This window comes from Macrosteles quadrilineatus, unplaced genomic scaffold (assembly GCF_028750875.1).
Source record: "Macrosteles quadrilineatus isolate MER2022 unplaced genomic scaffold, UCM_ALF_1.0 Scaffold_1__1_contigs__length_201487025, whole genome shotgun sequence".
Lineage (NCBI taxonomy): Eukaryota > Metazoa > Arthropoda > Insecta > Hemiptera > Cicadellidae > Macrosteles > Macrosteles quadrilineatus.
In genome coordinates, this window is record NW_026542594.1 from 146,429,165 (window position 1) to 146,448,696 (window position 19,532).

Here is a 19,532-nt window from a genome sequence, read left to right on the forward strand (position 1 = left end):
TATACCAAAGTGATTGTAATTTAAATATCTAGTATACTTTGAGATTAGAAATATGCTTTGTAGATTTTAAATTGTTTAATAAGTTAGAACGTCTAGGCTCCAAGGACTCTTAACACACTATAAAAAAACACCCCAGAGCTGCAAACCAAAGTGCTCGTTAAATCTAATGTTATTTAATCTGGAATAATTCCAACAAGTTAAGCAAAATAGTAAAGAGCCACTTGGATACATGGAAACTCACTTAGTCTGCAGATTTGCTGTGGCGGGGGTATTTTTTAATTCGGCTATATGGTTAACACTGAATAAGTTAATTTAGCCCACAGCCCACAGGGCTGTCCTAAAGGATTTTAAGTTTGGAAAAGACAGAACCGTCCCAGGCATATATCGTGCAATATCCCAAAGTTTCACAGCATTCAGGACAGTTCAAAAAGACACATTGGATTTTGTATAAATAAATCAATTTATCCTACTTTATTTTTTCTTTTCAATACTATATGCTTATTTAGTTTTTGGCACAGTCGTGTCTTCAGTTGCTGGTGCAGCAAGATTCTCGATTTGCTGTGGTTCTGATGCTTCCGTAACTTGAGGTGTTGAGGTCTCTGACTTCTCAGTTTCAGAAGGGATAAGCTGATCACTGGAGGCAGTTTTATCTTCAGTCTGCTCAGTTGTCTTTGCCTCCTCTACTAAAGTAGAAGATGCCTCAGCAGTAGTAGGGTTATTTTGAGTTGACACAGATGAATCAGTACCAGTTGGTGAAGTGGTTTTTTTCTCTTCGCAATCGATTTGATTTGCCAAAGTGAACTTACTACGGGTAAGACTATTCTTTGTCAACGTTTCATCAATTGATGCATACAGACTTTCTAGCTCCTTGGCTTCATAGTGCCTCTTCTTGGTCAAGACAAAAGCAAGATCTGCAAAATTAAAGAGTTTAGATAGTGTAAGTATACTATGATATGTTGATTTTGAGGTGTCTTAAAAATCTTTTATATCTGAATGACACTTTTAGATCTTGTTGCAGTTGCTACAGGTGTTAACTTTTTATTCCATGCTAAAAATATATTAAAAACTAGAAAAAATAAGCTTTAAATTTTGTACTATTCAAATATATGTATAAAAGTTAGATAAAGGATTAAATAAAACTCACTCAAAATATATTTTGCAGTGTTTGCTGTATGCATACTGAGATTAGTTGTTAGCCATTCTTTTAAATCAACATTACTCCTACAGCAATTTTGTCTTTAGCTAGTCTAGAATAAATGGTATTCAATTTATTTCAGCAGCATATTTAAAATAAAATTATTGTGGATCTTATATTTCATTTGGTGGAAATACTGTACCTATTTATTGTGATACTAAATATTGTTGTGTATTATTGTGGTAGTTTGTTGATTTGTTCTGTCTTCTTAATTACTTACTTGCTTTAAAAAGAGCTCCAAAGGAATAGCAGGAATGGAAGATAATGTAATTCTTGTAGTTGTCTGATCCCAACACTTTGAAGGGTACATCCACTGATCCAATAACTAAAAGTAAATCATTTCTCATATTATTATAATAGACCTACTACTTGCCATTCTATTATAAATCAAATATAATCGATGGCGCATATTTATAAGTCTGGAAAATATACACAACAATATTGGCAGTTTTTATTATTTGCCATACCTGAAATTGAATATTATTTATTTATTTGTGTTATTTGTTACATGAAAATAATTTTTTATAGCTATTATTGCAACAAATAGTAATGATACAAATGTTGAGGTAGCAAGCTTTATCTTGAACACATAAAACCAAAAAATTGTTATCAATAACTCTTCAAAAAATTCATTATTTTTGACCTAAAACAGGGATATTATTTTTACAATGTGTGCGGTTTAGTGTAAAACGGATATCTATCTGTTCTTTAACAATAAATAGCTGGACAAAATAGTTTTTTTATAGAATATAATACCAAATATTACTTGTCCTTACATGGCAATTTAAGCTTAAGTGTGAGCTCTCCAGTTAGTTTTTCTCCCGTTGCTGCTTCGGTTCCCTCCACATTCCACTTAGTTGTGATGTGTTTGTTGATTCTTTAACAGATATTAATATTTCAAACAACTTTTCCATTGTATAGATACATTTAAAAAAATCATAAATAATATAATGGACCAATCCACATCAACAAAGCTTTTACAATCACACTGTGAGAGACTATTTTTTTTTTCAAATTACAGTAAAATCCTACTATTAACTGGTTCATAATAACCGCTAACATTTTGTTTTGTGACAGTACAGCTAGTTCATGGGTTAGAGAGATTATTTTTCTGTTTAATGTTTCCATAATTAATAATATTTTTTCATAAATATAAGTTGTTCATGCTATCCAACTTTTTTAAAGGAGGTGGAATAAAACCTGTTAGTTGAAAATGGTATAAAATAGTTGAAAACCTGATTAATATTGTATCAATGAAATAAGTGTGTGCGAATAATATCTAACACAAGTATACTTCTCATCCCAATAGAAAATTTAAAGCTCGTTTTTCATGTCTAGTTCATGTTAGTGACATTGGGTGGTGTAGACAAAATCTCGTTTCTGTTATTTTAAGGTTAATGTCACGAATTGTGCTTACTGTTTGGTAATATAGCTAGGGGAAGAGTTATTGTTTATGATTAGATCGTTTTATTGTAAACGAATCTAACTGATATAAAAATAAACATATTGTTAACAAAAACTTTATCCTAGTGGCACCGGATGGAACTAACAATAAAGTTGTCTTCGGCTGATCCATAAGAATGACAAATCACTTAATGCACTTTTTTTAAGGGATAGTATACGTACGACATTTATTCACGAGTGGGGAGGAGTGTCATTCATTTCTGTATATTATGCCATTTTATTAGCCATGAAGCATTACACAATAAACTCCGTGTGTTTGCCTAGGATGAGATGTGCGAAATAGCGGGCCTATCATGGCAGTGCAGCGTGATACAATTTTCAGGTGGATAAACAATTAGAGGAAGACGGGATCTATCCGAAAAAGAAGCAGCTTGGCCCAAAAATTACTGCTAGGCTGTAGATGTTGAAACGGTTTGGCGAGCTTTGATTTGTAATTCTTGATACTGTATGCTCAATTACTTTTTTTAACGTCACAAGTGAGACAGACACGTTTTATTAGCAGGACCTGTGTTTATTTTCACCAAGATCCTGCACACTGCTCAGGATTTAATATTTCAATATTATTTCAATATTCAATATTATTTATCACTACCAGGCCGTAATGTGTATTATGTATCTAGAAAGGGTTATCAGGGTCCCAAGATTTAAACATTTGCTATTTTTCTTCAGGGCGTTCTCAAATTTTACGTCTAGACTCACAAACCCCGAGCTCTGACGGATCTTAAGGACGCAATCAACCAAGTAGAGGTGACAAAATTATTGGTGTCCGTGAAATGGAAGAATTTAAGAAAATTTTTGAAATCTGCATGAATGAAAGTGGACTCCACCTGACTAATTGTTTTTCATAAGTAAAGGGTATCTGTGACAAGTGTAGCTACAACTATGTTTAGTAAATAGTGTATATCTTAAATGGTTTGAGCTTGCAAACATTTTAATGTAATAAAAGTTTTAAATTACAAAAAAAAAAACCAAAACAAATTAGTAAAACTTATTTTCAAAACGTTTTGACATTTTCATGGGTCATCTTTTACTTGCATTTTCACTATTCGATCATTGGTCATGACAAAGCCCTTGCCATCAGTGTTGGGGGTGATGGTGGTAGAGTGGCAGCGCTCCATGCGATGGGTGAACGGCATCCCATAACTGGCCAACTCATACCATGTACCTGCGAGCTGACAAACATAATATAAAAGTTATTCATGTAGTTGTACTACTGTTATTGTTAATTATTTAAATCCTATTGATTAAATTCTTGTAAATGGTATCATAAGTGGCCACATAACCAAACAAGAAAACGCATGCAATGACGATTGTATACTTTACTCAATTTTCAATCGGTTACAGATTATAGTGCAAATGAAACTTTGGAAAAACGTACTTTAAATATTTGTTTGAGTATCTAAATAACCAAATAAATTGTTTAAGAGCTACTGGAGCACTAGAATCTCTTTAAAAGAGATTGGGGTCCTCTTTTGACCTTGCATTTGCCCGTCCACATATGGACGTGTGTGTGGAATGTATCTAGCAAAGAAGGGGTTAGCCGGTACAGTACAAGGTGAACTTTACTGATAAGTAGTGGCAGGTACCAGAATCCGAGCCCAAGACATTATTGGAAGCCTTGGGCCTGAACTGTGAGACACAACCAGCTGAGTCACCAACACGTCAACGAGGTCCCTGGCAAAACGTTGTTTGAATAACCACTCAGTAGAGGCTACTGAAAAGACACAAGCGTGATCTTTATAATAACTTTAATTTTATTATTACGAGAGTACGCCCCGTGGTCGAAAAATCGACCAAAAGTATGTTTTGTGCAAACTTCTCTATTTTCACCCCACACTGTAAATAAAACATGTGATTGAAATGTCTTCCATTTGTTTTGATTTTCTGTTTATATTTTGTTGTTATTTTGTCATCACCATAGCAACCCATATGACCCATGTTAATTTTTTAAAATTTCAAATTCATTTTTTGTGCTTATTTTTGAGCCTATTTTAATTTATAAAGGGATTCTGCACACCTACAGGAAAATAGCTTTCTAACGGTATGCGTAGATTTTCCCTACGATACACACGAGCTGAGAAAAAAGGTTTTAAAGAAACATGCTTGCCTATTAATATATAGATACTTTGAACTAAAAAAGATATAAATAAATTATGCCAAATTTGAAATACAGAAAGTTTGTAGAGTCATGCTGATAATGTTTTCCTTTGTGACTTCGAAGAGAGCGTACGTAATCAAAGCATACAAATAATAGTTTTATAACCTATTAAGTACTAAGAGAAATTACAGAAAGCTGTGACGGGTAACAGCAAGTACAAAACAATGAAACAGAATGATGGAATGACATTCTAACAAACATCACATATGTTCTACATTTTGAACACTTTTTTTCTGTGTTGAGTAAAGCTTGGATACTTTGGTACTATACAGACCACACAGATACATTTTATTTTCAAATAAGATTTTAATCTTATATCCAATGTATGTTTGTTTGTATGTATGTATGTTTGTTTGTCCTTTATGGACTCCGAAACCGCTCGACAGATTGTAATGAAACTTTCAGGTATTATTAAGCATTACTCAAAGTTGGTTTGTGTGAAGTTTGGTGCAGATCCGTCAAAAGGGCTTCGCCCGAGTGGCTCTGGAGTTTCCCATGTTAACCTTATGAGTACTCATATTTAAATGGAATTAAAGATTCTTAACAGCTGGTTCAACTAAACAATTTGATTCTGTGATGTTCAATAGCATTAAAAAGTTAATAGGTTTACCAACAGGGTGCAATACTATTATTTTTTTCCAATTTATGACAACAACTAATTTGCAACCAAAAGGTGTGTGAGCGTAGCGAATGAACATCATCAGCCTGGAGGTGAGTTAGTGTAGCGAACGAGCTAACCTGAAGGCAAGTGAGCGCAGCGAACGAGCTCCAACCTAAAGGTGAGTGAGCGTAGCGAACGAACTTCAACCAGGACGTGATTGAGCCATGCGAACGAGCTCATCTTAAAAATGAACGAGCATTGACATAAAACCACATTAGGACAAGACGACATCTGTCAGGCCAGCTAGATAGTTTAAATGACAAAATCTTCCTAAACTAACCTAACCACCCTTAGGTTAGGATAGGTTATATATTAGTTGTGGTTGGTATAATGCCAAAGTACCAAAAGCTTGCTCAATATTTTTAAATAATGTGTTACTATTACACTTACAGAATTCAGTTCTAGAGTTTCTACAGCAGTTGTAGCCAAGCAGTCTCCAGAAAGTTTCAAAGCATTGGAACCACATAGGGAAGCAACTAGCACTGCCACGACACCAATCATCTGAGTAAAATATGATGGTACAGCAACAACGATGTAACAATAATAGTAAACTAATAAACTAGAAGAATGGTTAGCTTGACATTATAACGACATAACAGAATAATTTGAGAAAAGCCTTTCTCATTCAGGATTCGTTTTCTTTTTCTTAATACAATTATGAACCAAAAAATAATCTATATAAGTATACTGTACTAAGAAAAGTAATACCTAGGTATGCTTATACTCATTACGGTATTGACAGTAAGATAATATTGTAAATCAATCTTATTTCAAAGTCTAAAGTAGGCCTATAAAGTTACGAGTGGTTTGATTCAGTGTAAATTTAAAGTAAAATCATAAGTGAACCATTAGAGTGTCTGAGAATCAGTTAAATAAAATTAATATCTACAGGGACAACATGATGTATCCTCTTACCTTTATCAAATATGTCACAATGAAAAGTTGAATATGTTTTATACCCTTGAAGAAACCCTGTCAACCAAAAACACATCAAACATGCTGGCATGATAGCACACATGGTACAATGACAACAAGCTGACACAAACAACATGAGGTTGACGAGTGCAAAATCGACTCAATAATACCACTATTTCACTGAAAGGCATAGAATTTAAATGTAGCATTGCTTCTTTTTTACACAAATGAATGTCAACATTCAAAACATGAATTTTGGGTAGATAACTTGCGCCCCTTTTGCAAAGCCAATTTGTGCAGTTTAGCAAACTTTTTTTCTTATTTAGTTTGTACAAAGTTGTTGTTGATGGTTTTTAAGAGTTATTATGCTTACAGACATATATCAAATATTTTAAGCAAACGGCAACTTTGGCAGCTCCCCAGCCATTAAAGTTACAGTGATACAGGTTTTGTTAGTTTTTTCTGTGGTATTGAAGATTCATAACAATTAGGAATCCTGCGTTTGTATGTAAAACGAAAACTCTGTGAAAGAAACACTGTGAGTTAAAACAGTGGCAGGGACAAGTGTGGTAGACTTCTTGGTCGAAAGTCTTTAGCTTCGAAAAGTAAGTCTATGTGAACAGTTTGTAAAAAATTAAGTTTTGGTTTGTAAAAATGACAGTTTTGGTTTGTAAAAGGTGGAAGTTTCTAAACATTATAGATGGTGTATTTGTTGTTGTCTTCCTAATAAACGAATGACCGTCACTGGCTACCCGAAAAACAAGCCTCTTAAAAACAGTAAAGCATCTTGAAAAACAGCTTTGTGTAAGATGCTCAGACACCATTGGTAATAAAAATTCCTATTGGTCGTAGGTGTAAACATACTTGCCTTCAAGTTCAATTTTTATGACATCATAAACTTCAATGTTATAGTCAGAAAATGAGATTTAGTTTTGATATTAAAAAGTCTACAATGAAAAGTTCTAAGCTATATTTATACACTTATATAGGGTTCCCAAAAGTATTTTGGACGGGGGACCTCTAAATTGTCTGCTAAATTACACAATAAGGTATTATTGAATGTATTATATAAAAATGTGTTCATAGAACTTTTTCATGTAGAATTTTCCTCCATCAATATCACATTTGCTTGCTTAGTACTAAGGGTTATTGTGACAGTGGCCAAAAATAGTATAGTAGCATTGACGTAGTAAGTACGAGTGTATTATCTCTAATATTCAATGATAGTAGTTGAAAGTCGTTCTGTTTTGAAGGGATTTTATCTCGGGGCTTGACAATTATCGTGAAATTGAGTTTTGTCTCCAACAGAAAAATACTTGTATGTATAGAGTTATTTTTTCATCATATAACAGTAGCTTTGTAATAACTCCTATAAATCGTTTTTTTGTTCTCTAATATTATAAAACGCTTTATTAGGAGACAACAAAAGAGTTCAAATATTATTCCTGACCTAACTGATTTGAAATAAGAACTTTTGAAAAATATTCCAATGACTATTTGTTGTGAATAAGTTGATGAATGAATAAGTTGTGAAATTATAAAACTAATGAAATCTTCTGTCATCCTTCAAAATTAAACTTACTGTATATTGCAAAGAAACAGCTAAGATTGACAACAATGGAAAACAGCCCTATAAGGCTAAAGTTTCAATTATAATAAATTAAAAACAATTATCGTCAATAATAGGAATAAAATCAACCCTTATCACAAGATAATGGCTTAATATTATAGTTACTGTAAAGTATTTCTTACTAAAAAGAGTGAATTTAAATAATTTTGCAAATGCACTTAAAGGCTGAATTAGACTATAGTTAGCGGTATTAGCTGTTTTGGAACATAAAAATATTTTATTCAAAACTATGTGTTACCGTACCACTAAAGCAGAATGATAATAAATTAAATTTATGAAGAATTAGAGTTCTGTACTAGTAGTTTTCGCAACGGTTGCGTTAAGTTAGTCTTCACGACACGAGTAGAAAATTTAAGACACGAGCCTTGGCGAGTGCCTTAAAAACTTCTACGAGTGTCGTAAAGACTATTAACGCGAGTTGCGTACACTACTTTACCTACAAGTTTTTTTTTTTTATTACTAACAATCTGGTTTTTAATAACTAACAATCACTACTCATAACTTCTTAGAGAGGTTACGTTTTCGTTTATTGTCATTGCCACTGAAAGTGATGCATCGACTTTTTGTATTATCAGATGATTTCATGTAATTACGTGTTTGTAAAACTTCGTTAAATAATGCGTTATTTTTCAGGGAATAGGTTCTACTAGCAGCATTCTTACCATAAATACTGTATCAGGCACAATTAGGGAAATATTGCATTTTTTACAACTGAACAATGTAGTGAAACAGTTAATTTACAGTCAGATCTCAGCATCGAATATGTGGTCCACAACGAGTTGGGTGAAAAGGTGGTTAAGAGGTTCTCAAAACAAACCAGAAGTACATTTTCATTTATCAATTTAACCTTATTTTGTTTCGATTTTGGTGGCATAAGATTAGCACAAACAGTTTGTGCTCTCATTTCCATCTCGTCAACTTCAGTCATTCGTCACTTTCACTAACTGACATTTTTAAATCAGCTTAATCTACATTCCTTTAACATCCACCAATAGGTTAAGAATACGCGAGTATCAACCAGAACAAGTCGGATCAACAATTAAAATTTTTGACTGATCAGCTGATTAGTTGACGTTCGAAGCATTAAAATTTTACTTCTTTTCTCTCAATCCTTGAACCTCATTGGTCCGTTACCCGTGTTGTTATGTGAAAAACTATGCTGTTATGAAAGTAAACAGCTGCGGTTAAGTGAAACTTTTCAATTCTAAGAACTGAACTGAAATGGCTACTTAAAAAAACGGTCGTAGGTAATTAGTATATTACGTTACTAGTCCTGAAAATAGGTGTTTACCGGACGAGTATGGTCGTTCCCGTGCGAGACGAAGTCGAGTACGGGATTACCATACGAGTCCGGTACACACATTTTGGACGAGTTACGTACGATAGTTTACGCCATACTACTAAATCCGTACAAATCCTTATATTTTTCCACCAACTAAAGGACTAAAAATCACTAGTGATAACCTCTATGTTTTTGTTTATAACCTCTCACTGCCACCTAAATACAGTATAATCAGCTGATTGGTGTCCGGCAAAACTCATTGCAGTACAGTAGTACGCAATGAAACCCCATTTGATTAAACTGGCGGCAAACAGCTGTTTTCTGGACTAAATCCTTGCGTGGGAAGTTCGTCAAAATAATGTAGTGTGGCGTAAAAACATTAACATAATTTTTTGACTGTATTTACAACTTTATAAATAGTTGGAAATAGCTCTCACTATGAACCATTGATGGCCCTGGTTCATAAGTGTTTGTAAATATGTAGGTATAATCTCTTTAGGGTTTAGCTCTCAGTTACAGGAAGGGTGATTAGGGATTCAATAAACTAGCCATTACTAATTGTATATTTTTTATTGACTTAAATAAACAGTTATGATTTAAGATAAAATCATGAAAGAGAAGATGATACTCAAAAACTACCCTGGTGAATATACTCTTTTAATGATACATTTTACATGTTGTTGTCCTCTAATGCAGTGTTTCCCAATATTTTTTATTTATGTATACCACCCAACAAGACAATAGCTATTTGCGTACCACTTAGTCACCTTGGAGAATTACACATGAAATTCTTATTCTTTGTTATTTTTGTTGTTGTTATTTTTGTTATTTTCTCAACTAACCCATTATCCAACTTTAAGTAATTTTTTAAAAATAATTCAGTGTTTTCTAATGATATTTCATAAAATAATATGAAGAAAGAATCTTCACCATGTTATTTGAAAATCACTATTTTTTCTGTGATAAAACGAATTATACTGCAAGGAAAATACAATAAGAATTTAATACAAAACTTCAATGAGAATACTGAGCTTGATGAATAGAAGCGAACTTGACCACGTCTGGTCTAAGGTTCATTCCAAGATGACATACTGATCATTTCCGAATCTGGGACACTGGGACTTACAATTAATTGATTAACTAGATTGAAGTGTTTTACTCATGTTGCTGTAGAGTGCTATTATTTCAAGTGAGACACTAAGTTTTAAGTGTCGGTTGTTTCTTCTATTCTGCAGCAGTTAAAGATATTTTAAGTATTTGTTAAGTATTTATTATTAGCGAATTTCCCTATAGGGAAGTAGCTATTACCGTAGGTCTCATGGTAAGACTTAGGCCCGGGACCGATTTACTTTTTCATTTTGGTGTCCCCAGAGGCTAAAAACACCATTCGTTCAAATGTTTATATATGTATATATATATATATATATATATATATAGATTTATATATATATGTGTCCGTGAACACGATAACTTGAGTAATTTTTATCCGATTTTGATGAAATTTGGTTTGAAGGTGTAAGGCGGGATAAACTTGAATGAGTTCGCGATCCAGCATGATCGGATCATGGGAACAGGGTTTTATGGGGGGTTTTATGGGGTAAAAATTGGTTTTTCTCACTTTTGACCCTCAATACACAAAATTTAACAATTTTTCTCTAAACCTTCTTAAAGAGCTTTAAAAAACAAACAATTCAGTATATCAAAGTGTTTTTGTACAGTTATTGGTTACGGAGAAAACTAAAAAAAATGGTAAATTTAAAATTCCCATGTTATTCTTATGGAGAATATTGTAAAATGTTGTAGTTTGCTTGTTTATGGATATATTTTGATAAAACTTGGCAAATATATTCATTTTATACTAAGCAATACTTATTTTACTTAAAACACGTACTTTATTAGTTTCCTTGTAGCAGCAAACCTAGGTACTCGTTAAACCTAATGTTATTTAAATAAATCAATTGAAAATCAATTCAGCCAAATGGAAATTCGCTTAGACGGCAGGTTTGCTGCGGCGGGGGTATTTTTCATTATTTCAATCTTATTACAATTATTCCAAACAAGTCAGTCAAAATTCATTACCAATGATTATGTTTACAATTTATTATTATTATTATAAATTACAATTAATTTTCAATATTAAAAACATGTTATTAAATCAAATTCTATTATATCACATTTATAACCTAAATAACATTTCACTGTTAAGATTGGCAACACTGTCATGCATGCAGTTAATTAACTCTAAAATAATTCTTTCCCAATTCAATGATTTGAAAACAACAACTGTGACTGTGAAAATAAATAATTTATTTTTGTAAAAAAATACAAGCTACTTCAAACGCTCTAAAAAGAATGAAATAATTTCAATAAAGTAAAACTTTTGTATTAGTCAAGCTCACGTATTTTAAGTAGGAGCGGCTCTATGATGATTTTTGATACAAAATTGAAAGAGGATGTCCATATTGCAGGTGACTATCTATAACTAAAGGTGTTAATCTGCATGTCTTTTTCATAGTTATGCCTTGGGTGTTATTTTATTACCGTAACCAAAGATCGGCATTAGAGTGGTATTAACGAGTATCTTTAAAAATATTATAATGCATTTAAATGTTTCTAACTTGGAAAAGTAACGTTTTAATATTAAACTAGCTTCTTTTCCCTAACATTTTTAAAATAAATTATTTTCCTATTCATATAGAACATTTGTGTGTGTTATTTTCATAATGCATTCATTCTGAAGTAAACATAATATACAAGAAAATACTTCCTTTGATATACAAACAAAACAATTCAGTCTGTTATTTATATATATATATATATGTTAGCCAGCTACAATTTATTGATTTTAAAAATACACACACCATATTTTACTTTAATCATATTTGCAGTTGGGCGTACTGAAACTGCCCCGACGTTTTGGGTACTTTTGAAACGATGAAACTGCCCCGCTCATTAAAAAGGATTAGCAAGGGTCGCCTCGCAAGACTAGAAATGCTGAAATTGCCGCGAGCGCCCGGCCAGGTAGTCGCTACAGGACTGGGGACAAAAGGGAATTATTTTGTTCCTGTGCCCTATCTGTGACTGCAGTCTTCTAAAGCTGCCGTCGACTGTTTTTCCTACCAAGCCACAATTGTTTCTGTACCAATACCTAACCTAACCTAACCTAACCCAACCTAACCTAACCTTAAAAAAGCTAGAAATTCCTGATATTGGTGGTAGTTATTAGAAGACTTCAGTCACTGACAGAACACATAAACAACAATAATTCCCTCTTTTTGTTTCTGTACCAATACCTAACCTAAAATAAGCTAGTAAGTCCTGATATTTTGTGGTAGTTATTAGAAGACTGCAGCCACTGACAGAACGCAGGGACAACAACAATTCCCTTTCCCCCAGACCCGTAGCGGCTACCTGGCCGGGCGCTCGGGTCAATTTCAGCATTTCTGGTATGGCGAGGTGACCCTTCTTGATGCTCTGTAATGAGCGGGGCAGTTTCAGCATTTAAAACTTACCCAAAATATCGGGGCGGTTTCATCATCCCCTTGCAGTTATATATAAGCAGTTATAGAGCCGCGCCGACTTGAAATACACGAGCTTGACTAATACAAAAGTTTACTTTATTTAAATTACTAGCAGAGTACCCGTCCTTCGTACGGGGTTGGCATAGAAGTATAAAATGCTTATTGCAGTTACGGGAGAGGACACGGTTTAAGGAAATTTGGTCTTTAAATTTATACGGAATCCTATGGTGTAGCACACATCTACCATAGCCCTAATTTTCTACAACTGCACCTAAACCATAGAAAAATTAAAGCTTTCATTGTGTACCACAACTTTTTGTTGTTAGTTGGTTCAAATTAGCTGTTGTAATAAATGCAAAAAACATAATAGTGCTGCACCTTGTTGGTAAGCCTTACTTTTAATGCTATTTAATATCATAGAACCAACTTGTACAGTTGAAACGGCTGACAAAATTCTTTTATTCCCTTAATATGAATACTCATAAGGCTAACATGAGAAAATCCAGAGCCAGAGCTACTGGGGCCGATCCTAAAAGTGTTTTTGAGGTAAGAATATGTCTATATATTAATCGGGAATGTCAGCTATCATCACACCAAATTTCAACCTTATCGGTTTAGTATTTATTTAAGTGTATTTGTCACATGCAAAAGAGATAATTTTGGTTCTTTGAAAATACCAAATGGTATCACTCCTACCATTTAATTCAGAAACAAAATATAACTGTATAACTTAACTCGATAATAGTACGTTTTGGTTAACTAATACCGTTCATACTTATTTAGGCTACCTACGATACAAAACCAATGATAGATTTTAAGGTACAGTAAAGGAACGTGTTTAATGGTTTGCACTCTAAACAAAAAAACCAACACAACAGTTACAAACCGAAAAATAGAAAAAAATTGAAAATATAAATAAATATGGAAAATAGGGTAATTTTATACAACAATATTTTAGTGAAATTATAATCAGGAAAATGGAAATTCACTCAGTCCATAGACTTGCTGCGGCAGGGGGATTATATTGCTGTTTACACAGAAATAAATAAAAAAAATAAACCTCATAAAACTCAGGATAATGGCCTGGCAATTATTATAGAATCTTAATTATTTCTTATATCCATGAATGATTTATTTTACAACGAATTGTTCCCTGTAAAATATTATTACAGCATTTCACAAATATTAGTACAAACTCAGAATAATAGATCATAAACATAAACAAATGAAGTAACTGAAAGAATCATAAACTAAAGAAATTACATTAACATATGGTTTGACAGCTCCATTTAAGTAATGTTAAATAATGTTTACATTCAGGCTAGTGACATCATTATTTAAAATTTATTATCCTTACCCTCTCTGTTCTAATATTCGTGCAGTATTTAATATGTTTGAAGCAGCTGTGTGGAATTGTGAAATCAAAATTCATTTGACAGTTAGTTCTGCTTGTTTACATTTTTAAACTTTGCAGGTTTGTTTTTTGTTACCATGGATACCATAAATTAATATTTACTTTTAAATCTCTCACCTCAAATTTTTGAAAGCCCACGGGGCAGAGCCCTAGGACAATATCGAAGCGGGAATAGTTCTATATGTATCCTCGGAGCTGTAGCTTCATTTGTGTACAATTTGAGCCCAGTAGGTTCAGTAGTTTTTGAGATTAGCTCATACAAACACACAGACACCACCTCTTCTTTATTTATAATAGTATAGATATATATATAGATGGATGGATGGATAGATTTTTTCTTATCTATTTTAGCCATTAAGCTAATTCATTTTTCAAACATAATTTATTAAAAATTAACGACAGTTCCTGAAGTGTCCGATATTTTTGTCCCCTCTGCAGCGCTGCTGGTCTGTGTTAGACTTAAATCAGTCAATGATTTTGCTTCACAGTCAGTTTGATTTGTCAACGTGAATTGACTACGATTAAGGCCATTTTTCTTCAGAATTTCATCAATAGAGGAATAAATGCTTTCAAGCTCTTTTGCTTCATAATTCCTCTTTCTTGTAAGAACATAACCGGCACCTGCAACACAAAACTGTACAATGAAGATAAAGAGTTACAGAATATTACAACATGTAATTGTGATATCTGACAGATCATATTATTACGTTTATATACACTGTCATTGACGTTTGCTACGGATGTAGTCCTAGAGGTCTAATTTTCATAGACCAGCTGTAGCCAACTTTTAAGTTTATGACTTTCACAGTCTAAGGTAAACGCACCAGTAGCTGACAGTATAAGAAACTATACGCACTTAATAATCCGTGGTTTTGAATAAATAGGAACTAAAGAGATATTACGGATTTTATGTGATTCTAAATTTAGTGTAGTTTTCAAATTTGTCATACAAAAAGGGTTTTTTAAATATATTTTATAACATTTTTAAACTTAATTCAACCTTTGTACGTGTTCCAGTGGCTGACAGTGAAAAAAGTGCTTGTACCAGTAGCTGACTGTCAGTTGTCCCAGTAGCTGACACTGGAACTTAAGTGTACTAGCTGCTAAACCTAAAGGTTTTATAATTTATAAGACGAATAAAATCTAACTTAATAATTAAATTATAAAATCACATAAAACGTTATTAAGAAAATTTATTTTACATATTTTAAAATAAATGATATTTACATTAAAATATATACAGGGTGACAAAAAAGTCTGGAAACGGCTTGATATCTTTTTAACTAAATTCGTTTGAAAATTCAAACTTTTTCACATCAACTTATATGTATGATAACTACTTTTTGCAAGCATTACCATTTTTTGACCTCTACCAGGGGATGACCCATGAGGAGTAGGTACATAATCTTTAATGTAAGCATAGGTTGATATGCACACCATTTTAAAGGTCTGGTCCAGTGGAGTTCATTGCCGGAAACCGCGTCAAAAAAGGTTCATCCGTTACAAAATGGCGGCTGTCCAAAGTTCTTGCGGAATATACCTGCAGAGGCCTTAGTATTGGTAAATACTCATATTCAACATTAGCCGGGAAATCTGAAACTCGGTTAAATTTGTTTTGAAGATTTTATAATATTAATCTATGAGCTAGTTGACTTTAAAATACAGTTTCAGCTCTCAAGCTAATGTTTAATACGAGTATTTACCAATACTAAGGCCTGTGCGGGTATATTCCACAAGAACTTTGGACAGCCGCCATTTTGTAACGGATGAACCTTTTTTGACGCAGTTTCCGGCAATGAACTCCACTTGACCAGACCTTTAAAATGATGTGCATATCAACATATGCTTACATTAAAGATTATGTACCTACTCCTCGTGGGCCGTCCCCTGGTAGAGGTAAAAAAATGATAATGCTTGGAAAAAGTAGTTTTCATACATGTAAGTTGATGTGAAAGGTTTGAATTTTCTAACGGATTTATTTAAAAAGATATTAAACCGTTTCCAGACTTGTTTGTCACCCTGTATATATTATATATATATTTTTAAAAAATATACATTTTTTAAGATAATTTGGCTTATAAATTAAAAAATTAAAATCATTTTATAAAAATGTGAGATCACATAAATTATAAATAGCATGTAAATTTCGATGGGTGAAACCAATTTAATATTGTGCAAGTAGCAAATATCCCCTGTCAGCTAGTGGAACTTGTATGGCTTTTGTGTACCAAAGCCTGACATTGATATAATTTTAAATCCAAAAGCCCTAACGCCCCAATTTTTTCATGAAATTGTCAACAAAGGTATAATTGATAAAAATAATGAGCCTAATCATTAATACTATTTAAGAAATTTAGCGAAATGACAAAAAACCAAACTAACTTTCTTAACAATTTCATTAAGGGAATCGACTAAATGTGATGTGTACGGACAGGGTCGCTTTCAAACCACCACCATTCCGCAAGTATGGGCTAAATTTAAATGATTTTTTTTGTAAACAAATCAAGAATAAACATATGTTCTTCTAACAATGCAATCATGTGTAAATATTTTTAAGAGGCCACATTATAATGTTAAGAAACTCAAACTGTCAGCTTCTGGAGCACTGTCAGCTACTGGTGCATTTACCTTATATTGTTATTGTTGAGTTTTAGTAAAAGAACAGATTCTAACCGATTTAAAGAAATCATTTTATTGAATATGTAAATAGAAAAAACTAAACTGTAAAATAAAAACAAAAACAATAATAATAAAATAATAATCAGCTGATCAATGTTAATCTATCAATGATTAGCTGGTATAACAGTCGTAGTTTTTTTTTTTATAATTTGGAAAACAAGGTCAGTTGTGCAGGGCCGGTTTAAGGGGTAAGCAAAGCATACGCTCACGAAGGGTGCCAAGCAAAATGGGTGTCTAAGCGCTCTCCAATCTTCAGTATTAAATAAGAAGACTATAGAGGTATTGAATATATGATACTATGAACATCTCCTACGGCCGTATCATCATTGTCTCTCGCGATTGCGACAAAATACTGGTCATCTAGAAATCATGATCTGCTGCTGCGATCACAGAAAAATTATGATAATTTTTCGTGGTAACGAAAACATTATCATCATGTTCCCAGATCACAGAAAACCCATGAACAACTCCCACAGTCATGTTGTGGCATCTCCGTCACGAAAACGTTAACGTTGTCATGCTCGACCGTGGCATTCCGATTGCACAATTTTTGCAGGTGTACCGAGTACCGGTATCAGCATCGACTTTTTCGATGTCCAAGTATCGGTGGTATTGAGAATCGGAATCAAGAATATCAGACTCATCCCTATCTCCAACCCTCACGACACGAGCCAGCAAAAGTATTGGTAGGGCACCTAGATTAATCTCTTTCACGTATTCCCTATATGTCCATAAGGTTTCGCTTCATATATAGAGTTATATATTCAATGCTAGAGGTTTAAGTTGGTTTACATCGCCACATTGTAGGACTCTAGTAGTAAGGAGTTAGGTAAATCGGATAATAGGGAAAAGATACTCTTGCGAATACCATAATACTACTTTATTTATTATTTATTTGCACTCGTTCGGCAGACGTTCACACGTTTCAGACGTTTTTAAGCATTTATATTTACTCGTATTTTTTTTATTTATTCAGAGATAATCCTTACTACCATACCTATAAGTTTTTAGGGGGAGCTAGTATGTTGTTTTCTTACGCTAGAAAAATGTCTAAAACCGGCCCTGCAGTTGTGAATGCAAATTTATTCAACCTTCTTCAAAATTCATAATTTCCTCTTATCTAATCATATGTAAACAAGGTTGATTTACGTACTGTATCTAAAGAAGTATGCAAACTCTCGGCAGACGTGCAGTATTAAATAGTTTTTGTAGTCCGTACCCAGAACTTTTAGGGGCATTGTCACAAAGGATCCGATAACTGTAAACATACATGAATGAAATCAATAAATGATTATACATACATAAAAATAATATTTGACCATGAACAAAAGAACTGATTTGACAAAGAACAATAAAAAATACTTACTCTTAGATTGAAGAGCCCCCTTTAGAAGAGGTCAAGTTATGTATTATGAAGCAGAAGAACCACAGAACACCAGGAGAAGATGAGATTAGTGCTGAGCTTTGGAGGCATGGAGGTTATGAAGTGGCGTGCTGTTTACGCAGACTTATATTAATTATATGGAGGCAGGAATCTCTTTCCAGCAACTGGGACAATGGAGTAATTACTCCTGTATACAAAAAAATGACACACTAGTATGCAGTAACTTTCATGGTATCACTTCGTTGTACAAGATATTCTCTGCTATTTTGGTCATGCGACTTGGCCCCTTCCCAGATAAAGACTCGGGGAGTACCAATGTATGTTCCGGCCAGGAAGAGGAACTATTGATCAAATATTTAACATGCGCCAGACTATGGAAAAGACTTATGAATAAGCAATTGTTTGCACATGTTGCTATCATTGACTTTAAACAGACGTTTGACAGTTTAGACAAGAGAAAACTACTTGATGCCCTTGAGTGGAAGCTGGCGCGGCTCACAAAAGTTACACTAGAACACACTTATAGGTTATTAGTAGCTGTGTGTGGTAAACAAAGTAAAACGTTCAGGATTTCAAGAGGTATCAGGCATGGTGATGCGCTATCAGCTCTGCTTTTCAATTTGGCCTCGCATAGTGCTATGCTTAGACTAGACCTGAGAAGGAACATCACTCGTAGGATGATACAAGCGCATGCCTATGCTGATGACATAGGGCTTGTTGCTAGACGATCTGAAGACCTAAAAGAAATGTTTCAGACTAAATTGAAGAGGAGGCTAATCATGGGTCTGGAAATAAATTATCAAAATACACACTACATAAAAATGTCTGAGCGGAAGCCAGAAGGAGAATCCTTGGATGTAGGCAACTATTGTTTTAAAGTTGTGGATAGGTTTGTTTACCTTGGGGCAGCTCTGAATAGCAAAACACTGTTGCGCATGAAATCACAAACCGAATCATGGCTGGTAACAGAGAATATTCTGCTAACCTTGGTATCTTCAAATCCCAGCTAATGACCCGCAAGACAAAGATAAAGCTGTACAAGACTCTCATTATGCCTGTTGTTACGTACGGTGCAGAAACCTGGTCCCAATCCGCAGTGAACACAAAGGCATTGAGAGTGTTAGAAAGGAAAATAATAAGAAGAACACATAGAGCGGTGAAGGAAGAGGATAGATTGAGAGTATTGAAGAATATAGAAGTACGTAAATCACATTTTGCAAGGGGGGGGA

The 19,532-nt window shown here is 33.6% G+C and overlaps 2 protein-coding genes across 2 annotated transcripts in view; both read right to left on the reverse strand.

Moving 5' to 3' along the window:
* Nucleotides 1–441: 441 nt before the first annotated feature.
* On the reverse strand, nt 442–12,806 carry LOC129001334 (uncharacterized). Its single transcript, XM_054428608.1, has 7 exons — nt 12,666–12,806; nt 6,394–6,450; nt 5,869–5,979; nt 3,695–3,831; nt 1,972–2,072; nt 1,416–1,520; nt 442–911 (listed from the first exon to the last, which is right to left on the reverse strand). Exons 1-7 carry the CDS (start codon nt 12,804–12,806, stop codon nt 499–501), a joined length of 1,065 nt encoding a protein of 354 aa, XP_054284583.1. The 3' UTR covers nt 442–498.
* A 1,797-nt stretch (nt 12,807–14,603) lies between these two features.
* Nucleotides 14,604–19,532, reverse strand: part of LOC128986707 (copine-8-like) — a 44,359-nt gene continuing 39,430 nt past the window's right edge. The window contains exons 15-16 of the mRNA XM_054407203.1: nt 18,073–18,177; nt 14,604–14,861 (exon numbers count right to left, since the gene is read on the reverse strand). Of these exons, the coding sequence (XP_054263178.1) occupies nt 14,626–14,861; nt 18,073–18,177 (341 nt within the window). The 3' untranslated portion in view covers nt 14,604–14,625. The remainder of the gene's footprint in view (nt 14,862–18,072; nt 18,178–19,532) is intronic.